At 38.3% G+C, this 25,419-nt stretch overlaps 1 protein-coding gene across 14 annotated transcripts in view; it reads right to left on the bottom strand.

Moving 5' to 3' along the window:
- The window catches only part of EDA (ectodysplasin A), a 480,070-nt gene that overhangs the window by 88,642 nt on the left and 366,009 nt on the right, over positions 1-25,419 (bottom strand). Inside the window, exon 5 of one of the 14 annotated variants that reach the window (XM_044937304.2) lies at positions 4,689-5,442. The exons of the other annotated variants lie outside the window; for them this stretch is intronic. Within the exon in view, the coding sequence (XP_044793239.2) occupies positions 5,417-5,442 (26 nt within the window). The 3' untranslated portion in view covers positions 4,689-5,416. Of the gene's footprint in view, positions 1-4,688; positions 5,443-25,419 lie in introns of those variants that run through there. 14 annotated transcript variants of the gene reach the window in all.

Below are 25,419 nucleotides of genomic sequence, written 5' to 3'. Positions count from 1 at the left end.
ACTGGTTCCAAATAGGAAAAGGAGTACGTCAAGGCTGTATATTGTCACCCTGCTTATTTAACTCATATGCAGAGTACATCATGAGAAATGCTGGGCTGGAAGAAGCACAAGCTGGAATGAAGATTGCCGGGAGAAATATCAATAACCTCAGATATGCAGATGACACCACCCTTATGGCAGAAAGTGAAGAGGAACTAAAAAGCCTCTTGATGAGAGTCAAAGAAGAGAGTGAAAAAGTTGGCTTAAAGCTCAACATTCAGAAAACGAAGATCATGGCATCTGGTCCCATCACTTCATGGGAAATAGATGGGGAAACAGTGGAAACAGTGTCAGACATTTATTTTTTGGGGCTCCAAAATCACTGCAGATGGTGACTGCAGCCATGAAACTGAAAGATGCTTACTCCTTGGAAGAAAGGTTATGACCAACCTAGATAGCATATTCAAAAGCAGAGACATTAATTTGCCAACAAAGGTCCGTCCAGTCAAGGTATGGTTTTTCCAGTGGTCATGTATGGATGTGAGAGTTGGACTGTGAAGAAAGCTGAGCGCTGAAGGATTGATGCTTTTGAACTGTGGTGTTGGAGAAGACTCTTGAGAGTCCCTTGGACTGCAAGGAGATCCAACCAGTGCATTCTGAAGGAGATGAGTCCTGGGTGTTCTTTGGAAGGAATGATGCTAAGGCTGAAATTCCTGTATTTTGGCTACCTCATGTGAAGAGTTGACTTGTTGGAAAAGACTCTGATGCTGGGAGGGGTTGGGGGCAGGAGGAGAAGGGGACGACAGAGGATGAGATGGCTGGATGGCATCACCAACTCGATGGACGTGAGTCTGAGTGAGCTCCAGGAGTTGGTGACAGACAGGGAGGCTTGGCGTGCTGCGATTCATGGGGTCGCAAAGAGTCGGACATGACTGAGCGACTGATCTGATCTGATCATGAACAACTATATGACAATAGATAGCCTGGAAGAAATGGACAGATTCTTAGAGTAGTTCAATCTTCCAAGACTGAAACAGGAAGAAATAGAAATTATGAACAACCAAATCACAAGCACTGAAATTGAAGCTGTGATCAAGAATCTCCCAAAAAACAGAAGCTCAGGACCAGATGGCTTCACAGGAGAATTATATCGAACATTTAGAGATGAGCTAATGCCTATCCTTCAAAAACTCTTTCCAAAAATTGCAGAGGAAGGAACACTTCCAAACTCATTCTACGAGGCCACCATCACCGATACCCAAACTAGACAAAGATAACACAAAAAAAGAAAACTACAGACCAATATCACTGATGAACATAGATGCAAAAATCCTCAACAAAATTTTAGCAAACCGAATTCAGCAACACATAGAAAAGCTCACATACCATGATCAAGTTGGGTTTATTTCAGGGATGCAAGGATTCTTCAATATACACAAATCAATCAATGTTATATACCATATTAACAAATTGAAAGATCAAAACCATATGATAATCTCAATAGAGGCATAAAAAGCCTTTGACAAAATTCAGCAATCATTTATGATTAAAACTCTTCCAAAAATGGGCATAGAAGGAACATACTTCAACATAGTAAAGGCCATATATGATGAGCCTATGGCAAACATTATTCTCAATTGTGAAACACTGAAAGCATTCCCCCTAAGATCAGGAACAAGACAAGGGTATCCACGTTCACCAGTATTATTCAACATAGTTCTGGAAGTCCTAGCTACAGAAATCAGAGAAGAAAAAGAAATGAAAGGAATCCAGATCAGAAAAGAAGTAAATCTCTCCCTGTATGCAGATGACATGATACTGTACATAAAAAACCCTAAAGATACTATAAGAAAATTACTAGAAGTAATCAGTGAATTTAGCAAAGTTGCAGGATACAAAATCAATACACAGAAATCACTCGCATTTCTATATACTAACAATGAAAAATCATAAAGAGAAATTAAGGAATCAATCCCATTCACCATTGCAACAAAAAGAATTAGGTATCCAGGAATAAACTAAACTAAGACAAAAGAAATGTATACAGAAAATTATAAGACACTAATGAAAGAAATCAAAGATGACATAAACAGATGGAGAGATATTCCATGTTCCTAGGTAGGAAGAATCAATATTGTGAAAATGACTATACTCCCAAACTCAATCAACAGATTTAATGCGATCCTTATCAAATTACCAATGGCATTTTCCACAGAACTAGAACAAAAAATTTCACAGTTCATATGGAAATACAAAAGACCCTGAATAGCCAAAGCAGTCTTGAGAAAGAAGAATGGAGCTGGAGGAATCAACCTTCCTGACTTCAGATTATACTACAAAGCTACAGTCATCAAGACTGTATAGTACTGGCACAAAAACAGAAATATAGATCAATGGAACAAGACAGAAAGCCCAGAAATAAACCATGCACCTATGGGTACCTTATTTTTGACAGAGGAGACAAGAATATACAGAAAGAAAAGTACTGGAGTTTCAGCTTTAGCATCATTCCTTCCAAAGAAATTCCAGGGCTCATCTCCTTCAGAATGGACTGGCTGGATCTCCTTGCAGTCCAAGGGACTCTCGAGAGTCTTCTCCAACACCACAGTTCAAAAGCATCAATTCTTCCGCACTCAGCCTTCCTCACAGTCCAACTCTCACATCCATACATGACCACAGGAAAAACCATAGCCTTGACTAGATGGACCTTTGTTGGCAAAGTAATGTTTCTGCTTTTGAATATGCTATCTAGGTTGGTCATAACTTAATTAAAAGACGCTTGCTCAGTATTAGAGAATTGCACATCAAAACTACAATGAGATATCACCTCACCCTGGTCAGAATGGCCATCATCAAAAAGTATACGAACAATAAATGCTGGAGAAGGTGTGGAGGAAAGGGAACACTCTTGCACTGTTGGTGGGAATGTAAATTGATACAGCCACTATGGAAGAGGATATGGAGATTCCTTAAAAAACTAGGAATAAAACCACCATACAACCCAGCAATCCCACTCCTAGGCATATACCCTGAGGAAACCAAAATTGAAAAAGACACATGTATGCCAATGTTCACCGCAGCACTATTTACAATAACTAGAACATGGAAGCAACCTAGATGTCCATCAACAGATGAAATATCAAAAACTTCAGATATGTAGATGACAAACCTGTATACAAGTCAAGAAGCAACAGTTAGAACCAGGCATGGGACAATGGACTGGTCCAAAATTGGGAAAGGAGTACGTCAAGGTTGTATATTGTCACCCTGCTTATTTAACTTATATGCAGAGTACGTCACACAAAATGCCGGGGTGGATGAAGCACAAGTTGGAATCAAGGTTGCCGGGATAAATATCTATAATCTCAGATAAGCAGATGACACCAACCTAATAGCAGAAAGGGAGGTAGAACTAAAGAGCTTCTTGATGAAGGTGAAAGAAGAGAGTGAAAAAGCTGGCTTAAAACTCAACATTCAAAAAAATAAAGATCACGGGATCCAGTCCCATGACTTCATGGCATATAAAAGGGTAAACAATGGAAACAGTGAATAACTTTATTTTCTTGGGCTCCAAAATCACTGTGGACAGTGACAAAAGGCATGAAATTAAAAGAAGCTTGCTCCTTGGAAGAAAAGCTATGACAAACCTAGACAGGAATTAGAATGCAGAGACATTACTTTGCTGACAAAGGTCTGTGTAGTTAAAGCTTGGTTTGTCCAGTAGTCACATATGGATGTGAGAGTTGGATCATAAAGAAGGCTGAGCACCGAAGAATTGACACTTTTGAACTGTGATGTGGAGAAGACTCTTGAGAGTCCCTTAGATTGCAAGGAGATCAAACCAGTCAATCCTAAAGGAAATCAATCCTGAATATTCATTCCAAGAACTGATGCTTAAGCTGAAGCTCCTGTACTTTGGCCAGTTGATGCAAAGAACTGACACACTGGAAAAGACCCTGATGCTGGGAAATATTGAAGCAACAGGAGATGGGGATGACAGGGGATGAGATGGTTGGATGCCATCACCGACTCGATGGACATGACTTTAAGCAACCTCTGGGAGATGGTTAAGGACAGGGAAGCCTGGCGTGCTCCAGTCCATGGGGTCACAAAGAGGTGGATGTGACTGAGTGACTGAAAAACAAACCAAAAAGCTTAGTGAGGTTGGTGCTAGCCTTCTCTTACATGTGTACAGTAAGAAGCCTCAGTGGATTGAGATTTTATTCCTCTATCATTGGGTTTCATTCTCCCCCCTTTTGTGGTTTTAGGCTATGTTCTGGGTGTTGGAGATTGCTACATAAAAGAGCTCTGAACTAATCAGGGTATATTCAGAATAATCATATTTTGTGTATGAAACTCATATTGTGTATATTTCTCCAAGATGGACAAAAACATATGTAACAAACTATCAATAGCAATAGAAGTTTGTAATATCCAATTTTTAATTCTTTAATTCTTAATTAATTGGTGGGATAAGAAAAAGAGAATTCTTAAGACAAACCTTATTTAAAATAAATACTCCACCTGAATCTTTAATACCAATTTATATCTAAGTACTTTAGCATGTATTATCTTTTTGATCATCACATTCCTGTGAGATATGCAAGATAGCTTCTTTTCTCAAGTATAAAAGTGGTGACCAGATTGTAATATTTGAGAAAAAGTATTCTCATTTATTCTATCCATAACCTGAGAAATAGATGAGTTAGTACTGTTCTCATTTTATTTTTTAATGAAACAAGTAAAGTATTTATTAAGAGGGAAAAAAAGTAAAGTACATTTGGATAGACAGGTGGGTGGACTCAGGGAGAGAGAGTTACTGAGTCGTGCCCTGGGGGCAGTTTGAATTACTTTTAAGGGTTATTTCTTCTGGCTTTTCTTTGGCCAATCATTTTGATTTGTCTGGTTCACAGTCCATATTTGGTATATTCTCAGAATCCTCCCATGTGTGCACACACATCTCTTAGCTAAGATGGATTTTACAGAAAAGGCGGCTGGGTAAAGCATCCTTTGACATTGCTTCCCCTTTGACCTGCAAGGAGGCTTTTGTGCACATGTGTGGTCAGGGAGGTCTTCTGACTTCAACAATGAGAAATATGTGGTCTGGGCAGGCTCAGCCTTCTGCCTTAATTGTCTTGATATTCTTGTCTTGGGGTTTCAGTCCATAGAGAATGAATTTCCAATTGCTGTACCCTGGGTTGGGGGACCATCTGCCTCCTGCCTCAAATCACCCCTGAGAGATGTAAACCCAAAAAAAACTTTATTGGGAAGATGAAAGGGGAAGGTCTGTCTTCTGTAATTTTTTGAGGCTGACAATGGAGTTGTAGACCCTACCTAGCTGGGGTCATGGAGTTCTCACCCTGTCTCATTAAAGGGGCCCCAGGGTGACTTCTGCTGTTCTTTTGGCAAGATCTGCAATGGAGAGTGGCTGGAGTTCCTACATCACCATTGTCCTGTGATGCCCTAGAGAAAAGAAACTAAAAATTAGATTAGAGGAGGGGAAAGTTATGAGAAAATGGAAACTTCCAATTGCTATGGCCTATGATGGACTTGAGGTAAAAACAAATCCAGCATTGTGTCAAGTGAGTGGAGGGAGCAAAAGTTTATGCAATGCAAACCACAGAGTTGTCTGTCCTTCTTGTAGATAAGGGAGATAGTACTATTTTCATTTGATACTAATAATTACCAACTACTGAACACCTGTAAGTGCCAGACTTGAGTTAGGCATTTTACTTTATCTTTAATCCTTGTAATACTAAAAGGAAGTACCATTACTATAGTTAGGTCATGAGAAAACTTAGGCTAAGAGAGGATATATGACTTGGCCAAGGCCACAAAGCTGAAAGTAATAGAGCTAGAATTTGAAATTAGGTCTCTGTAATTTTAAATTTTAAATCAGTTCTATGTGGCTTTAAATTCTATGTTCTTTCCTTACCCCAAGCTATTTGAGAGAGAAACCAAATGTCTGGAAGGTTGTTTCTTGATATCAACAGAGTTTTTCTTTCTTGTATGTATTATTTCTTCCAGGGACCCAGATCTTGATGGTACTAAATTTGAGTTTTGTTTCTGATAGCTTATGGATTTTGTATACTATGTTGTTGGGTTGGAGAGAACAGATTATATTCAAACTGCTGAACTAAAATTTGAAAACAACCTCTGAAATAAAATATTTGTACCACAAATACACTCTTCTACTTTAAATAGGTGATAATGTCAACCTACGCTTTTAAAGAGCTTGGTGGTGAGTTATAACGATAATGTGCTACACAAATTAATGACCTCATGACTCAGGTAAGAAATCTTTTGTTTCTTTTGAACAAAATAGAGATTTAAATATGTGACCTGTAATATAAAATTTCATCATTGGAAGCATGCAATTCACACTTCAAAATTTGATCTTTTCAGTGTAGTTTTTTTTTTTTTAAGAGTAATGAAGTATATCTGAAATTTGAGGAGACAATCAAAATGCTGTATTTACAATAACTGAATATATTCTCAGGAGATATCACGAAGGTATCATGAAAAACATTCTTCTTCCATTTCCTTTTTAAGAAATCATATTTCTAAACAGATTGGAATCAAAACATAGCAAATTAACAAGTCAATCTTCCTGCTCTTCTGTCACAGTATAAGATAATGAGGTGCTGAGTTTCATCTATAAAGATGACACTACTAACTTTCTGGCAGCAGGCCAAGTCCATGGGTTGTTTTGCTACAGGGAGAATATCTGCACAAAGCCATCTTTCCCGCAGTAAACCATTTGACAAATAGCACAGATTGGTTAGATCCCCCCAGTTAGGGTATATAGAAACACTGTGAAGTTAGACTCTAAACAACTGAACTAATGCACCACAATACTAGGTTCATTAAAGGGATGCATACTGGAAGAAGTGGTAAAATGCAGGCAAGATTCATAAGCTCACAGCAAAGCATCCCTCTTATTTCACCATCTCAAAAATAGCTTTCTCTACATTTCTGAACATGTTAATGGCATAGGATCTTTCTAATTCAGTTTGGAGTCCTCAACAAGAGAGAAGGTAGGGTTAATCACTGTTTCTAAATTGCCCTGTGGGTCTAAATGGTGCTACCCTGCACCAGAGATGAGCAAGAAGAAGATCAAGAAAATTAAGTTAAGAATCATTGTACACGGCTCATGTTTGTAAACAAATAAGAATTATATTTGCCTTGCTAATATTTATTTGCCAAGTGTTTGGAGGGTAGGGGAGAGATGGAGTGAGATGGGGGAAGATGCCAAGAGAATTTGCGATTAAAAAAATAAAACATAAAAATTAAAAAAACAAATAAACTATTGATCAAATGCTTGAGTGAGCATTTGAAAGCCCTGAGATGGTTCTGGGCTTGAGTCAGACTTTCTCTGCCCAAAGGTTCTGGCTTCCCCTCAGTCCTTCCTTCAAGTCTCCTATATTATATGTCAGGATTCCTAAACCAAGAGGAGAGTCAAGAAACCTAGGTGATTAGCTAGCCAGCCTCTTCCGTCCATGGGATTTTCCAGGCAAGAGTACTGGAGTGGGGTGCCATTGTCTTCTCTGCAATAAACCCTATGCCCTCTTAAAAACAAACAAAACAAAACAAAACAAACCTTAATCCCATTTAGGTCAGCTATCTCTCACTTATAACTGACAAAGTCCTAACATAGTTAGTCATCTCCATATCTATATTTCCAGTCCAGATATTTTTCCTGGGCTTCAGATACATATTTCCAACTGTTTATAGGTTTTCTCCTCTTGAATTTTCCGTAGATACCTGAAACTTAACCTGTCTAAAACCACACATCTTCACACTCTGATAATTTTTGCAGTAAATAGTACAGCACCTTTCCAGAAACCTTGGTGGTTTCCTTGGCTCCTCTTTCCCACCCCCCTCAGTCAAATTACCAAGTCTTAATTTTCTCTACTGACCAACTAAATCTGTTTAAGTCTGTCTCCATTGCAGGTACTCTAGTCCAGCCACCATTACTTCTTAGGTATATCACTGCAGCATCCTTCTAACTTCCTTGTCTCCCTCATGCCCTCTCCAGTCCATTTTCTCCCTATTTTAGCCAATTTTCCTTTTTTTACATTTCAAAAAACAAATTACAGTAGTACAGGCTTATTGCAACAAATCAAACAATACAGAACTATATAAAGAATCATTAAACATTTCTCCCTTTCCTATCTAACCCCCTTTTACCTGAGGTAAACATTAATTCAGTTGGTGCCTCTGCTTCCCACATCTGTTTCTATGTAATTGTCTATCTGTATAACTATAAACATTCTTTATTTTAATTTTTATTCTTGGAATATATGTATATTTATAGCTATAAACATTCTTAGGGCTTAAAAATCTTTCTCTTCTCAATGAAAATGTGATAGCATTATACACATTACTCTGAAAATTCTTGCAGCAAAGGAACATATCTATTCTTTCAGATCGATCTATAAAGCTTTTTATAATATAAATATAAAATAAAGCCTTTTAATAACTGTATAATATTCAATATTATGGCTATGTCACAATTGAGTCATTTAACCATTTCTTTATTCATAGAGTTTAGGGTTATCCCTCTTTTTGCCACTAAAACAGTGCTATAATAAACATCCTTATACATATTGGACCTATGTAGTGGTATTGTTATATGTAGGATAAATTCCCAAAACTGTATCAAAGGTATGCTAATGTTCAATTTCACTAGAGTTGGATTAATATCCAAAGTGAACACAACAAATTACATTCTGAAATGTGATGCATTACATCGACAGAATGAAGAATAAAAATCATATGATCATTTCAAAGATGCAGAAAAGCATTTGACAAAATTCAACATTCTTTTGTGATAAAAAAAGATATGTTCACAAATTAGATATAGAAAGAGTGCATCCTGACATAATAAAGGCCACATGTAACAAGTCTATGGATAAATCATACTGAACAGTGAAAAGTTGAAAGCTTTTCCTCTAAGATCAGGAACAAGATAGGATGCCCATTTTCACCACTTCCATACAACATAGCACTTGAAGTCCTATAGTCAGAGCAATTAGGCAAGAGAAAGAAATAAAAGGCATCCAAATTTGAAGGTAAAATTGTATCTGTTTGCAGATGGTATGTTCCTATGTGTAGAAAACCTTAGACTCCACCAGAGAACTATTAGAAATAATAAATGAGTTCAGTAAACTTGCAGGATATGAAGTCAACATACAAAAATCAGTTTTGCTTCTATACACTAACAAGGAATTATCCAAAACAATAAATTAAGACAAAGATCTCATTTATAATAGCATCAAAAAGAATGAAATACTTAGGGTTAAATTTAACCAAGTAAGTGACATATCTGTACACTGAAAAGTACGAAACACTGATGAAAGAAACTGAAACACACACACATACACAAAGGAACCTTATCTGGTGTTCTTGGATTGCTGTTGTTCAGTCGCTCAGTTGTGTCCGACTCTTTGTGACCCCATGGACTGATTTGCTTTCAATCCAATTTCTACCATTTAGTAGCCTACTAGCCTTGGGAGACTTAAATTACCCTTCCGTAATATTTATTAGCCTTGCGTGCATGCTAAATCACTTCAGTCGTGTCGGACTCTTTGTGAACTGCCAGGTTCCTCTGTCCACGGAATTCTCCAGACTAGAATAGTGGATCGGGTTGCCATTCCCTTCTCCAGGGGATCTTCCTGATCCAGGGACTGAACCCGTGTCTCCTGCATTGCAGGCAGATTACCGTCTGAGCCGCCAGAGAAGCATGACCATATTACCCAAAACCATTTTTAGATTCAATACAATCCCTGTCAAAACTCCAATGACATTTTTCACAGAAATAGAAATAACCATAAAATTCATATGGAACCACAAAAGACCCCAAATAGCCCAAGAAATCTTAAGCAAAGAAAAAAAACAAAGTTGTAGGCATTACATGTGCCGATTTCAAAATACATTACATATAGTAATCAAAACAGTATGGTCCTGGCAAAAAAGCAGAAATCCAGACCAATGGAATAGAATAGACAGCTCAGAAATAAATCCATGCATTTATAGGTTACTGATCTTTGATAAGGGAGCCAACAGCATAGAAGAGAGAAAGAACAGTGAATTCAATAAATGGTGCTAGAAAAAATTCAATATCCACAGGCAGAGGAATGAAATTAGACCCTTATCCCATAGCAGATACAACAAAACCCCTCAAACTGGATTAAAGACGTAAACATAGACCTGGAAGTGTAAAACTACTAGAAGAAAATACAGGGGTAAGGCTTCTTGACATTGGTCTGGGCAGTGGTTTTTTGGATATGACCTCAAAACCACAGGCAACGAAAACAAAAACAGACAAGTGGGGTACCATCAAACTAAAATCTTCTGCACAACAAAGGAAACATCAGCAGAGTGAAGAGACAGTCTATAGAATGGGAGAAAATATTTGCAAACCATACATCTGATAAGGGGTTTAATATCCAAAACATGTAAGGAATTCAAACAACTCAGCAAATACATACATACATACTTAAATAGATTCTTTACCATCGGAGCCACCAGGAAAGCCCACTTACATAGATACATACACACATACACAACTGATTTAAAAAAATGGATCAGGATCTGAATAGATAATTTTCTAAAGAAGACATGCAAATAACTAACTGATATATGAGAAGATACCCAGAATTACTAATTATGAAGGAAATGTAAGCCAAAAACCACAACAAGATGTAACCACACATTGTTAGGATGGCTATTATCAAAAGGACAAGAGACAATGAGTGTTGGTTAGGGTATAAAGAAAAGGGAACCCTTGTTCACTGTTGATAGGAATGTGGATCATTATAGCCATTATGCAAAACAGAATGGAGGTTCCTCAAAAATTAAAAATACAAATGCCATAAGACCCAGTAATTCTATTTTTGGTTGTATATACAAAGGAATTAACTTAATATCTTGAAGAGATATCTGCACTTTCACTTTCATTGCAGCATTATTCACAATAACCAAGATAAAGAAACAATGTAAGTATCCATCAACAGATGAAGAAAAAAAAATGTGATAAACCTACACACATATATACACAAGAGGTTGTTGCCAGGAGCTAGGCTAGAGTAAATGGTGGTGATGGTGTGTTGATCAAAGGGTACAAACTTTCAGTTAAGCAAGATGAGTAAGTTCTGGACATTTAATACATAGCATGGTGACTGTAGTTAATAATACTGTATTTTATACTTGAAATTTGCTAAGAGACTAGATCTAAAGTGCTCTCACCAAAAAACCAAAAAAGATTACTGTCAGGTGATGGAAATGTTAATTAGCTTGATTGTGGTAATTATTTCATAATGTATATGTAGGTCAATATATCACATTGTATAACAAATATATACAATTTTTATTTGGCAATTGTACTTTAATAAAGCTGGAAAACACCCAATTTATATTCTTTCAACAAATACTGGGTTTCCCCACCTAATTAGCATAGGATGTTATTATATTATAAAATTATTGCTGTTGTATTTGGGCAATGGGTATAAAAAGAACATATCAGCATATTTTATTTATTTAAAAATTAAACTTTATTTTAAATTAGTAGTACATGTATATGCTTTAAAATGTTCAAGTGATACAGAAGCATGAATATTAACTTTCTAGCCAGCCCCATCTTAAACACTTAGGTTTCTTCCCCAGAGCAACCAGAGACACAGACTTATAGCATATTTAATAATTTCCTAAATAACAGACATTCAGGTTACTTCCAATCCTCTGCTATTACAAATAGTACAGTAAAAAGAACATCATAGTGGATAAACAATTTTCCACATGTGAGTATATGTAGAACCAAAAGTAGAATCGCTGGATCAGATGCATTTAGCATATGAATATATTTGCCATATTATTTACTCTTGACACTGATCTTGTGTTTGCCCATTGTATTTTAGGATAGCTTCTATGTTCCTTCGGAGAAGGCAATGGCAATCCACTCCAGTACTTTTGCCTGGAAAATCCCATGGACAGAGGAGCCTGGTAGGCTGCAGTCCATGGGGTCGCTAAGAGTCGGACACGACTGAGCGACTTCACTTTCACTTCTCACTTTCATGCATTGGAGAAGGAAATGGCAACCCACTCCGGTGTTCTTGCCTGGACAATCCCAGGGACGGGGAAGCCTGGTGGGCTGCTGTCTATGGGGTCGCTAGAGTCAGACACGACTGAAGTGACTTAGCATCTACGTTCCTTAAAATGAATGCCAAGGCTCTGCATAATTTGGCCCCATTGGGCAGCTCTTTTATTATCACTTCCCATTTAGAAATTGATGCAAACCATACTAATTTCTTTTGGTTCTTCAAATACGCCAAACTCCCCTTTACTCTAAGCCTTCCAACATGTATGTTCTCTCTGCCTGGTTTACCCTTCCCTCAAATCTTGACGAGGCGAACTCTTTAGCATCAGTCAGGTTATAGCTCAGATTGTATATAGTCAGATGATACCCCCATTAAGAAACCTTCCCAGATCTTCCAGGTCTAGATCAGGTACTAATGTGTCCTAGAGCACTCTGTGCTTGTCCTATTATGCCACTTACTATACTACTAAAAAAAACATTTCCCAGTGAGTTTGATGAGGCTAAGGTCTTAGCTTGTTCACCACTGGGTCCCTAGTGTTCCAAACAGTGATCAATAAACATTTCATTCAATAACTAGTTGGTACTTAATAAACATTTATTATTATGAATGAATGAATGAACAAAAAGGAGTTTAGACTTTAGTAGTCCTCACTTGTGAAACAGAAGAGGCCCTGAAGGTCAAGGAACAGAATCTAGAGTAAGGTGAGGTTGCGTAAGTAATACACTACAGAGCCAACAGGCGTCTTCTGCCTGTACATCTGCATCTGCTTATGATATTTTGAGGAGCCTTATACAAAAGGGAGCTGACAGTTCACCACTTAACCAACATAGTAACCTTCTTAGCCTTCACTTTTTGAAACCAAATGTATGTTCCTAATCCTTACTGAACCTCTTCATGGACACTAATGAAAAGGCTCATTTGACCATCCAAACTGAAACCCTGAGTATTTAATCACTGAGACGTCATCTAATTGTCTAAAATTATCCTAGCCATTATCATTATATTATAGAAATCAGGAATAGTTAGGGGCAAATTATAACAATTAGACCATCTATTCTAGTACTTCAACATTTTTTTCTTACCCTAAAATACTCTGAGGGATATGATATAATCTTATCAGTAATAGTACTACCTCACTGTAGTTTTCTTAATGGGGTGCAAAGTGGTCAGAATTTTCAGGAGTGTGTATACTTTGAATAGACTACTTACTTAATACTGAATCTCTTAAACCTGAGTTGAGAATCACTGATTCTAGTCTAACTTTTAGAAAAAGCTAATATCTGAGAAGTGAAATTAAGACTTGAAGTTCATTACTAGCATAACTACTAGTGGCAGAGCTGGGACTGAAATCCTGGCCTCTTGGCTTAGGGTTCATCATTTTCCCTAATACTGAGAAACAAATAACTAGAAGGAATTTAAGAGAGTGAGGCAGACCAGAAATACCTTTTGAGAACCCCAGGTCATCTAGGCCTATGACTTCATTTAGGCAAATAAGATATTCCTCAAAGATACCTTACTTTTACAGAATTTTTCAAGTGGGAGGTGGATGTGTTCACAGTTTAACTTATATGATGCTTTATTGCTTATGTTTTTTTTATAATAAGTATTATTTTTGTAATTACAAAATCTCATAAATCTTTTTAAGCAGCCTAATATTTAACTGGGGATACCCTGGCGGCTCTGACAGTAAAGAATCTGCCTATAGTGCAGGAGACCTGGGTTCGGTCCCTGGGTTAGGAAGATCCCCTGGAGAAGGAAATGGCAACCCACTCCAGTATTCTTGCCTGGAAAATTCCATGGATGGAGGAGCCTGGCAGGCTACAGTACATGGGATAACAAGGAGTCGGACAAGACTGAGCAACTAATACTTTCTTTCACCTAGTATTTAACTAACCTCTATACCCAGTTCACTTTAGGACTTTAGTGCTAAGGACAGGAGTTTGATAGCTGTACCAGTTTCATCCCAAGTGGCACTAGTGGTAAAGAACCCTGTTGTCAATGCAAGAGACTTAAGGGACTTAATTCTGAGTCAGGAAGATCCCCTGGAGGAGGGCATCCAGGGGATCCAGTATTCTTGCCTGGAGAATCCCATGGACAGAGGAGCCTAGTGGGCTACAGTCCATAGGATCCCACAGAGATGGACACAACTGAAGGGACTTAGCCCAAACACACCAACTTCAGAGCCTGGTACATCTTATAAGTAGTTGGCACTCTAAAAATGACTGTTAACTCAGTGTCAGTGTGAAAGCTTGTTGAGATAATTTATTGCAAGGCTAGTTCCATGAATGAAAATATAGCTTTAAATTGCTATTTTGGAGTGTGACCAAGCTAAGATGTTTTATCTTACTTAATATCTTATTTGATAGTAATATAAAGCTCCTTTCCAGACTGTTGTGCTGTAGGGACTTAAGCTGTTGGCTTTAATGACCAGTAGGCAACCTTAGGGACTGTACATCTGAAATTAACAATCCTGTTAAAGTCTACATTCATGGTAAACCCTGAAAACCTTTAATTTTGTCTTGTAAAAAAGTCGGAGACTATCAGCTCTCAAAACAATTTTCATCTCTCTCATTTGACAATAGCACAGTGATAACTCACTCAGTTCAGTTCAGTCGCTCAGTCGTGTCCGACTCTTTGTGACCCCATGAATCGCAGCACGCCAGGCCTCCCTGTCCATCACCATCTCCTGGAGTTCACTCAAACTCACGTCCATCGAGTCAGTGATGCCATCCAGCCATCTCATCCTCTGTCGTCCCCTTCTCCTCCTGCCCCCAATCCCTCCCAGCATCAGAGTCTTTTCCAATGAGTCAACTCTTCGCATGAGGTGGCCAAAGTACTGGAGTTTCAGCTTGAGCATCATTCCTTCCAAAGAAATCCCAGGGCTGATCTCCTTTAGAATGGACTGGTTGGATCTCCTTGCAGTCCAAGGGACTCTCAAGAGTCTTCTCCAACACCACAGTTCAAAAGCATCAATTCTTCAGTGCTCAGCTTTCTTCACAGTCCAATTCTCACATCCATATATGACCACAGGAAAAATCATAGCCTTGACTAGACGGACCTTTGTTGGCAAAGTAATGTCTCTGCTTTTGAATATGCTGTCTAGGCTGGTTATAACTTTCCTTCCAAGGAGCAAGTGTCTTTTAATTTCATGGCTGCAATCACTACCTGCAGTGATTTTGGAGCCCCAAAAAATAAAGTCTGACACTGTTTCAACTGTTTCCCCATATATTTCCCATGAAGTGATGGGACCAGATGCCATGATCTCACTAAAAGGCAGTAAATACAAGAGCAACAGTATAATAAGTGAAGTCACTCAGTCATGTCTGAGTCTTTGTGACCCCATGGACTGTAGCCTGTCAGGCTCCTCCGTCCATGGGATTTTCCAAGCAAGAATACTGGAGTGGTTTGCCATTTCCTTTTCCAGGGGATCTTCCTGACCCAGGGATCAAACCTGGGTCTCCCACATTGCAGGCATACTCTGTACCATCTGAGCCACCAGGGAATCCCTATAAAAACTGGAGTGGGTTGCCATGCTCTCCTCCAGAGAATCTTACCAACCCAGGGATCAAAAGCTGGTCTCCCACACTGTGGGTGGATTCTTTGTCATCTGAATCACCAGGGAAACCCCAAAATAAGCACTTAATCAGCAAGTAGTAAAAGTGAAAGTCGATCAGTCATGATCTACTCTTTATGACCCAGACCAGAATACTGTAGTGGGTAGCCTTTCCCTTCCTCAGGGATCTTCCCAACTCAGGGATCAAACCCAGGGCTCCCATATTGCAGGTGGATTCTTTACCAGCTGAGCCACAAGGGAAGCCCAAGAATAGTAGAGTGGGTAGGCTATCCCTTCTCCAGCAGATCTTCCTGACCCAAGAATCCAACTGGGGTCTCCTGCATTGCAGGTGGATTTTTTACCAACTGAGATACTAGGGAAGTCCAGTACTTCCTGAGAGTACTTCTTAATTCTAGCTAACATTTGTATAGGCAAAAGTTTGTTCCTTTGAGATCACAGACTTTCATGTCAACCTGTATCAACTTAATAGTGAAAGTGAAAGTGAAGTCGGTCAGTCGTGTCTGACTCTTTGTGACCCCATGGACTGTAGCCCACCAGGCTCCTCCATCCATGGTATTTTCTGGGCAAGAGTACTGGAGTGGGTTGCCATTTCCTTCTCCAGGGGATCTTCCCGACCTGGGGATCGAATCTGGGTCTCCCGCATTGTGGGCAGACACTTTACTGTCTGAGCCACCAGGGAATCCTAATGGTAGCTATGTGTTATTGCATTATTATTTTTAAGAAACAAAGGATATATTTCAACCTCATTTTTCCCCTTTACTCCTTTATAAAAGCAAAAAAAACCCCAAAAAACAAACTAACCTTTTTCAGTCTATCCAAAGGTAAAGAAAGCTACGAAGAAGAGATACTGAAAAAAAGAGACACATGTACACAACCAGCCAGCTGTGGTATGGAAGAGAGTGACATGGAAGTGTACAGATGTGATCATTTTAAGTGATGAGGTAGGCCATAGCTTGAGGCTTGGAGTCTTCTTCCTATGGGCTTGGATAGTACAAAAGGGACAATCTGGCTGAAAGAGAGAACCTCTGTAGAAATTAGAATGGCTATTTATAAATTAATGATCATGAGTGCCTAAAATGCCTCAGAGACCATGCTACTATATTCATTTCCTAGAGAGAATTTAGTAACAGTTGTTAATTTCTGAAGCATTTTTGCATACCTTAACACTTTTGGTCATTACAATGACTGTATGAGGTAAGCAAGCCTAATTATTCCCATTTTATAGCTAGGGAAACTGAGGCCCAGAGGAAGGTCACTCCTCTAAGATCACATGGATAATAATGCAGCAGTAAATTAGGATCAGGGTCCAGAAATTATTATTTGATCTAATACCTTTTCTATTATACAATGATGCACTTTTATTCTTCTTCTCTTAATAGGACAGAAACATGGAGGGATGGCAGGTGTGGAGAAACATTAATATTGTGATTAATTTCTGAAAATGCTCCTACAGAAAGAGAACAGTTGGTTTTACAGTAACATTTATAAAACATGGACACTACCTTTGTTGGAATTCTGGATTCATGTTATTTAATTCTAAGATCTCATGGCCCTCTGTATATATTCCACACTTTATACTAACTAGAAAATTAAGTTCTGCAGATTTCTGGAGTACCCTAAAAGAGAGGATCAAGCAAGCAGACTAGAACTATTATTACTTCAGAAATATATCAAAAAGATAGATTTCAGCAAGAAATCCTGGCACAAATTTTTGGAATTGTCATCACTCACAACACCTTCAATGAAGATATCCTACTTTCTTTGTAGAACAATGACTACTGAAAGGCCTCATATAATTAGCAAAAATGAAATTAAAACCGATATCAATATCATACTGTCTTGATGACTGTAGCTTTGTAGTATAGCCTAAAGTCACGAAGATTGATTCCTCCAGTTCCATTCTTCTTTTTCAAGATTGCTTTGGCTTTCTGAACTTTTTTGTGTTTCCATACAAACTGTGAAAATATTTGTTCTAGTTCTGTGAAAAATACCATTGGTAGCTTGATAGGGATTGCACTGAATCTATAGATTCTTTGGGTAGTATACTGATTTTCAGTATATTAATTCTTCCAATCCACAAACATGGTATATTTCTCCATCTATTTGTGTCATCTTTGATCTCTTTCATCAGTGTTTTATAGTTTTTTATATATAGGTCTTTTGTTTCTTTAGGTAAATTTATTCCTAAGTATTTTATTCTTTTCATTGCAATGGTGAATAGGATTGTTTCCTTAATTTCTCTTCCTGTTTTTTCATTGTTAGTGTATAGGAATGCAAGGGATTTCCGTGTGTTAATTTATATCCTGCAACTTTACTATATTCATTGATCAGCTCTAGTAATTTTCTGGTGGTGTCTTTAGGGTTTTCTACATAGAGGATCATGTCATGTGCAAACAGTTAGAGTTTTACTACTTCTTTTCCAAATTGGATTCTGTTTATTTCTTTTTCTTCTCTGATTGCTATGGCTAGGACATCTAAAACTATGTGAATAGTAGTGGTGAGAGTGGGCATCCGTGTCTTGTTCCTGATTTTAGACTACACTACAAAATCTACAGTCATCAAGACAGTATGGTACTGGCACAAAGACAGAAATATAGATCAATGGAACAAAATAGAAGAGATAAATCCATGCACCTATGGGAACCTTATCTTTGACAAAGGAGGCAAAAATATACAACAGAGAAAAGACAATCTCTTTAACAAGTGGTGCTACGAAAACTGGTCAACCACTTGTAAAAGAATGAAACTAGAACATTCTCTAACACCATATGCAAAAATAAACTCAAAATGGATTAAAGATCTAAATGTAAGGTCAGAAACTATAAAACTCTTAGAGGAAAACATAGGCAGAACACTCTCTGACATAAATCACAGCAAGATCCTCTATGACCCACCTCCCAGGGTAATGGAAATAAAAATAAAGATAAACAAATGGGACCTAATTAAACTTAAAAGCTTTTGCACAATGAAGGAAACTATGCTACTGCTAAGTCTCTTCAGTCGTGTCCGACTCTGTGCGACACCATAGACGGCAGCCCACCAGGCTCCGTTGTCCCTGAGATTCTCCAGGCAAGAACACTGGAGTGGGTTGCCATTTCCTTCTCCAGAAGGAAACTATAAGCAAGGTGAAAAGGCCGCCTTCAGAATGGGAGAAAATAATAGCAAACGAAAACAACTGACAAAGAATTAATCTCCAAAATATACAAGCATCTCATGCGGCTCAATACCAGAAAAATAAACGACCCAATCAAAAAGTGGGCCAAAGAACTAAACAGACATTTCTCCAAAGAAGACATACAGATGGCTAACACATGAAAAGATGCTCAACATTACTCATTATCAGAGAAATGCAAATCAAAACCACAATGAGGTACCATCTCACACCAGTTAGCATGGCTGCCATCAAAAAGTCTACTAACAATAAATGCTGGAGAAGTTGTGGAGAAAAGGGAAACCTCTTACTCTGGTGGTGGGAATGCAAACTAGTAAAGACACTATGAGACCAATTTGAAGATTCCTTAAAAAACTGGAAACAGAACTGCCATACAACCCATCAATCCCACTGCTGGACATACACACTGAGGAAACCAGAACTGAAAGAGTCACATGTACCCTAATGTTCATTGCAGCACTGTTTACAATAGCTAGGACATGAAAGCAACCTAGAAGTCCATTGGCAGATGAATGGATAAGGAAGTTGTGGTACATATACACAATGGAGTATTACTCAGCTATAAAAAAGAACACATTGGAGTCAATTCTAAGGAGGTGGATGAAACTGGATCCTATTATACAGAGTGAAGTAAGTCAGAAAGAGAAACACAAATACAGTATATTAACGCATATATATGGAATTTAGAAAGACGGTAATGACGACCCTATATGCAAGACAGCAAAAGATACACAGATGTAAAAAACAAACTTTTGGACTCTATGGGAGAAGGCGAGGGTTGGGATGATTTGAGAGGATAACATTGAAACATGCATATTACCATATGTTAAACAGATGACCAGTGCAAGTTTGATGCATGAAGCAAGACACTCAAAGCTGGTATTGCAGGACACCCCTGAGGGATGGGGTGTGGAGAGAAGTGGGGACGGGGTTCAAGATGGGGGGACACATGTACACCTGTGGCTGATTCGTGTCGATGTATGGCACAAACCACCACAATATTGTAAAGTAATTAGCCTCCAATTTATAAATTAATTCAAAAAACCTGATATCAAATACTTTTGGCCAACTCAAAATAGGAGTTGGAGTAAAAAAGTTTATGGTAAAGATGTAGTTTAAAAAAAAAGACTTCACTCATTTTCTCAGTCATAAAGTACCAAGATTTATGTTGGAGGAGACCTAACCCTGTGTTTGGGACTCTGGCTTCCTATTTGATGCATTCATTTATAGAGCAATGCAAAGGAAGAAAATGAGATGAATCTAATCTTTTCTAGAATGGTGGGTCAGAAAGATTGGATGTAGCCTCTGATTTTTTTTTAATGCAAGATAGACTTAGCAGCAGCAGACTATGTGTTATGGTTACCAAAGGGGAAAGGTGGAGGGGAGGGATAAATTAGGAATTTGGGAGTAACACATACACAGTACTACATATAAAATAGATAAACAACAAGGACTTACTGTATAGCACAGGGAACTATACTGAATATTCTGTAATAACCTATATGGGAAAAGAATCTGGAAAAGATGTATATATATATATATATATGTATGTATATATGTTATATGTATATTATAATTGAATTGCTTTGCTGTATACCTGAAATTAACACATTGTAAATCAACTACAATTAAATAAAAACAAATTTTAAAAAGAAAGACTATGTTTATGTTATGCTCCTAAGCAACTAGTTTAGTAGTCTGGTGAGAAAAGTAAAACAGTATGATTTATTTTTGGTGAACCTATGCAGGCTTCTATGTCCCTTGCTTTTCCTAAGTGTGAACAAACCATTTGTTAACACTTATTTTCTCCCACAGGGATTAGTGAAGATCATCAAGATTAATCCCATAAGTTCCTAGACATAAAAAAATCTAGACTCCTTCCAACCCCTGCCCGTTTGTGTATTTGGTCATTCATTTAACAAATGTTTGCAAGTCTTCTACATACTGTGTAAGGTAAAACTCCAGGACTCACCGTGGTCACCACCCTACTTTGCTTCATTTTTCCCTGTTGCCAATAAATATATCTGCTCTCTCTTTAAAATGTAAATTTCTATGAGGGTATACTCATATTTATACTTCTGATAGGGCCTAGAAGTCTTGTTAAATGACAATAAAATAAAGTTTTGAGAAGTGAAATTAAAGGATAGTAACAGATCAAAAAATTAAAAAATTATACAAGGGATTAGAATTGATTTTCCTGGTCTCTTTTTAAACTTGTCTCTATTTTTGACCTCTGAAAAATGTTTTCTTCCTGAAATCACTGTTATGCTCTAAATGACTTTCTTTTGAAACTTGTCATGCAAACCTGAGCTACATAGCTAAATTTCTATTACAATATATCAAGTAATTCGTCAATTTAGAAACAACACCTAATAGGCCTTTTTTTTTTTTTGTCTTAACTCACCCCTGCTCTGATTTACCTATCCCATCTGACCTCTTACTCTGTTCGCATGGTTTATAGATTGACACATATTTTCAATGAGAAGTGCTTTATTTTTATAAAACAGAGTCAGCTCCTTGTCTCAAGACACATTGTCATGATATACAATGTAGACTTGTATACCCAGCTACCTCTTTAACATATATACTTGGTGTCTAATAGATATTTCAAACTTAGCACGCCTACCTGAATTCTTTATTCCTTCCTTACACCCCTTTAACCTCCTATTCTTTTGTTTTTCCCATCTTAGAAATGGCAACTCTATTAGTCTACTTCCATAGGTTCAAAACTGTAGGGTCATCATTGGCTCTTATCTTTCTTTCATACAACTTCCCTAGTGAACCTCCAATCCTGTCAGCTATTCCACCAAAGATTTGTCTAAAATCTGACTACACCTCCCCACCTGCACTGACTGCCTCCATCTTCGTCTAAACCATCGTCATCTCTCACCTGGATTATTGCTACATTCCCCTACATGACTTCCTGCTTCTGTCCTTTCTGCAGCAGCCAGAGGGATTCTGTTACAACTTAAGTCAGATCCTGTTACTCTTCTGCTCAAAATTCTTCATTGGTTCCCCATGTGGTGCAGGGTAGAGATGAGAGTCCTTACCTTGGCCTACAACACAGCTCTAGATTTGACTTCACTCCCTGACCTCATCTCCTTCCCTCTTGCTCTTCCTTGCTCACTCTATTCCCAGCCACACTGATCTTTCTGGAACATATCAAGCATTCTTATCCTTTAGAGCATTTGTATGTACTGCTTATCTTCTCCACTCAACATGCAGATATTCACAGGGCTAAGACTTTCATTTCATTCAGCTCTCTTCTCACATGTTTCCTTATAAGAGGACCTTGCCTGATCCCCTTACAAAACAATTCATCACACTCTCTCCTTCTTGCCCTGCTATATTTTTCTCTACAACACTTATCACCACCAATTCTGTTTATCATCTGTCTTGATACACTGGAAGGTAAGCTTTCTGAGGGCAACAAGAAATATTTATTGAGAGTCTATTATGTCCTTTCCTGGACAATGAGGATGTAAATGTAAATAAATACCAATATCCTTATGGCATCTTCATTGTACTATTATAGAAACTGCTGTATTTCCTCAGGAAATATTTGATGAATGTTTTGAATAAATATAGCATATACTCCAGAGAGGGCAATGGCACCCCACTCCAGTACTCTTGCCTGGAAAATCCCATGGACAGAGGAGCCTGGTAGGCTGCAGTCCATGGGGTCGCTAAGAGTCAGACATGACTGAGAGACTTCACATTCTCTTTTCACCTTCATGCATTGGAGAAGGAAATGGCAACCCACTCCAGTGTTCTTGCCTGGAGAATCCCAGGGACGGGGGAGCCTGGTGCGCTGCGGTCTCTGGGGTCGCACAGAGTCGGACATGACTGAAGCGACTTAGCAGCAGCAGCAGCATATACTCAGCAGAATAACAGGAATGGTTCAAAAATAAAGGAGATTTGGATTGGCTTGTCATATTTTAATTCACTGGGTCACACATCACATATAAATAAATGGTTCTATAGCCGGCCAGGTGAAAGGTTGGAAAACTAATCAAATCCCAGAACCCCCAAGCATTCTATACTCCTAACTCTAAGGAGCTCTTGTACTCCTTCCAGCTATACTATTTGGGGGACTGGAATGCAAAAGAAGGAAGTCAAGAGATACCTGGAGTAACAGGCAACTTTGGCCTTGGAGTACAAAATAAGAGTTTTGCCAAGAGAACACAATGGTCATAGCAAACACCCTCTTCTAACAACACAAGAGAAGACTCTACACATGGACATCACCAGATGGTCAATAGCAAAATCAGATTAATTATATTCTTTACAGCCAAAGATGGAGAAGCTGTATACAGTCAGCAAAAACAAGACCTGGAGCTGACTTGGCTCCAGACTGTGTCTCAGATCATGAGCTTCTTATTGAAAAATTCAGACTTAAATTTAAGAAAGTAGGGACACAAATGTGTAACTGGGTCACTCTGCTGTGCAGCAGTAGGTAACACAACATTGTAAATCAATTATACTTCAATTAAAAAAAGAGAGAGAGAAAATCACCTATCTTTACTGACCATAACAACGATGATTGTGGGACTTCTATGGTGGTCCAGCGGCTAAGACTCCAAGCTCCCAATGCAGGGGGCCCATATTCAGTCCCTGGTTGGGGAACTAGATCCCATGTGCTGAAACTTAAGAGTTTGCATGTTTCAACTAAAGATCTTGCGTGTCCCAACTAAGACCTGGTATAGCCAAATAAATAAATAAATTAAATAAATATTAAAAAAAAAAAAAAAAAAGAAAAGAAAGTAGGGAAAACCTCTAGACCATTCAGATATGACCTAAATCAAATCCCTTATGATTATACAGTGGGAGTGACAAATAGATTTAAAGGATTAGATCTGATAGACAGAGTGCCTGAAGAACTATGAACAGAGGTTCGTGACACTGTACAGGAGGCAGTGATCAAGAGTATTCCCAAGAAAAAGAAATGGAAAAGGGCAAAATGATTGTCTGAGGAGGCCTTACAAATAGCTGAGAAAAGAAGAGAAGTGAAAGGCAAAGGGGAAAAGGAAAGATATATCATTTGAATGTAGATTTCCAAAGAATAGCAAGGAGAGATAAGAAAGCCTTCCTCAGTGATCAGTGCAAAGAAATAGAGGAAAACAACAGAATGGGGAAGACTAGAGATCTCTTCAAGAAAATTAGAGATACCAAGGGAACATTTCATACAAAGATGGACACAATAAAGGATAGAAATGGTATTGACCTAACAGAGGCAGAAGACATTAAGAAGAGGTGGCAAGAATACAAAGAACTATACAAAGAAGATCTTCATGACCCAGATAATCACGATGGTGTGATCACTCACCTAGAGCCACACATCCTGGAATGTGAAGTCAAGTGGGCCTTAGAAAGCATCACTATGAACAAAGCTAGTGGAGGGGATGGAATTCCAGTTGAGCTATTTCAAATCTTAAAAGACAATGCTGTGAAAGTGCTACAGTCAATATGCCAGCAAATTTGGAAAACTAAGCAGTGGCCACAGCACTGGAAAAAGTCAGTTTTCATTCCAATCCCAAAGAAAGGCAATGCCATAGAATGTTCAAACTACCACACAATTGCATTCATCTCACACGCTAGTAAAGTAATGCTCAAAATTCTCCAAGCCAGGCTTCAAAAGTACATGAACTGTGAACTTCCAGATGTTCAAGATGGTTTTAGAAAAGGCAGAGGAACAAGAGATCAAATTTCCAACATCCATTGGATCATTGAAAAAGCAAGAGCATACCAGAAAAACATCTACTTCTTCTTTATTGATTACACCAAGGCTTTGACTGTGTAGATGACAACAAACTGTGGAAAATTCTTCAAGAGATGGGAATAGCAGACCAATTTACCTACCTCATGAGAAATCTGTATGCAGGTCAAGAAGCAATAGGTAGAACTGGACATGGAACAACAGACTGGTTCCAAATTGGGAAAGGATTACGTCAAAGCTGTATATTGTCACCATGCTTATTTAACTTATATGCAGAGTACATCATGTGAAATGCTGGGCTGGATGAAGCATAAGCTGGAATCTAGATTGCCTGGAAAAATATCAATAAGCTCAGCTACGCAGATGACATCACCCTTATGGCAGAAAGTGAAGAAGAACTAAAGAGCCTCTTGATGAAAGTGAAAGAGGAGAGTGAAAAATCTGGCTTAAAACTGAACATTCAAAAAACAAGGATCATGGCATCTGGTCCCATCACTTCATGGCAAATAGATGGGGAAACCAGGGAAACAGTGAGAAACTTTTTTTGGGGGGGCTCCAAAATCACTGCAGATGGTGACTGCAGCCATGAAATTAAAAGATATTTGCCCCTTGGAAGAAAAGCTATGACAAACCTAGACAGCATATTAGAAAGCAGAGACCTTTCCTTGACAACAAAGGTCCATCTAGTCAAAGCTATGGTTTTTGCAGTAGTCATGTATGGATGTGAGAGTTGGACCATAAAGAAAACTGAGCATCAAAGAATTGACGTTTTTGCACTGTGGTGTTGGAGAAGACTCTTGAGAGTCCCTTGGACTGCAAGGAGATCAAACCAGTCAATCTTGAAGGAAGTCAGTCCTGAATATTCACTGGAAAGACTGAT

Source organism: Bubalus bubalis, chromosome X (assembly GCF_019923935.1).
Source record: "Bubalus bubalis isolate 160015118507 breed Murrah chromosome X, NDDB_SH_1, whole genome shotgun sequence".
In the NCBI taxonomy this organism is placed as follows: Eukaryota; Metazoa; Chordata; class Mammalia; order Artiodactyla; family Bovidae; genus Bubalus; species Bubalus bubalis.
Note: the sequence above shows the minus strand (reverse complement) of the source record. Positions and strands in the feature narration are given on the sequence as shown.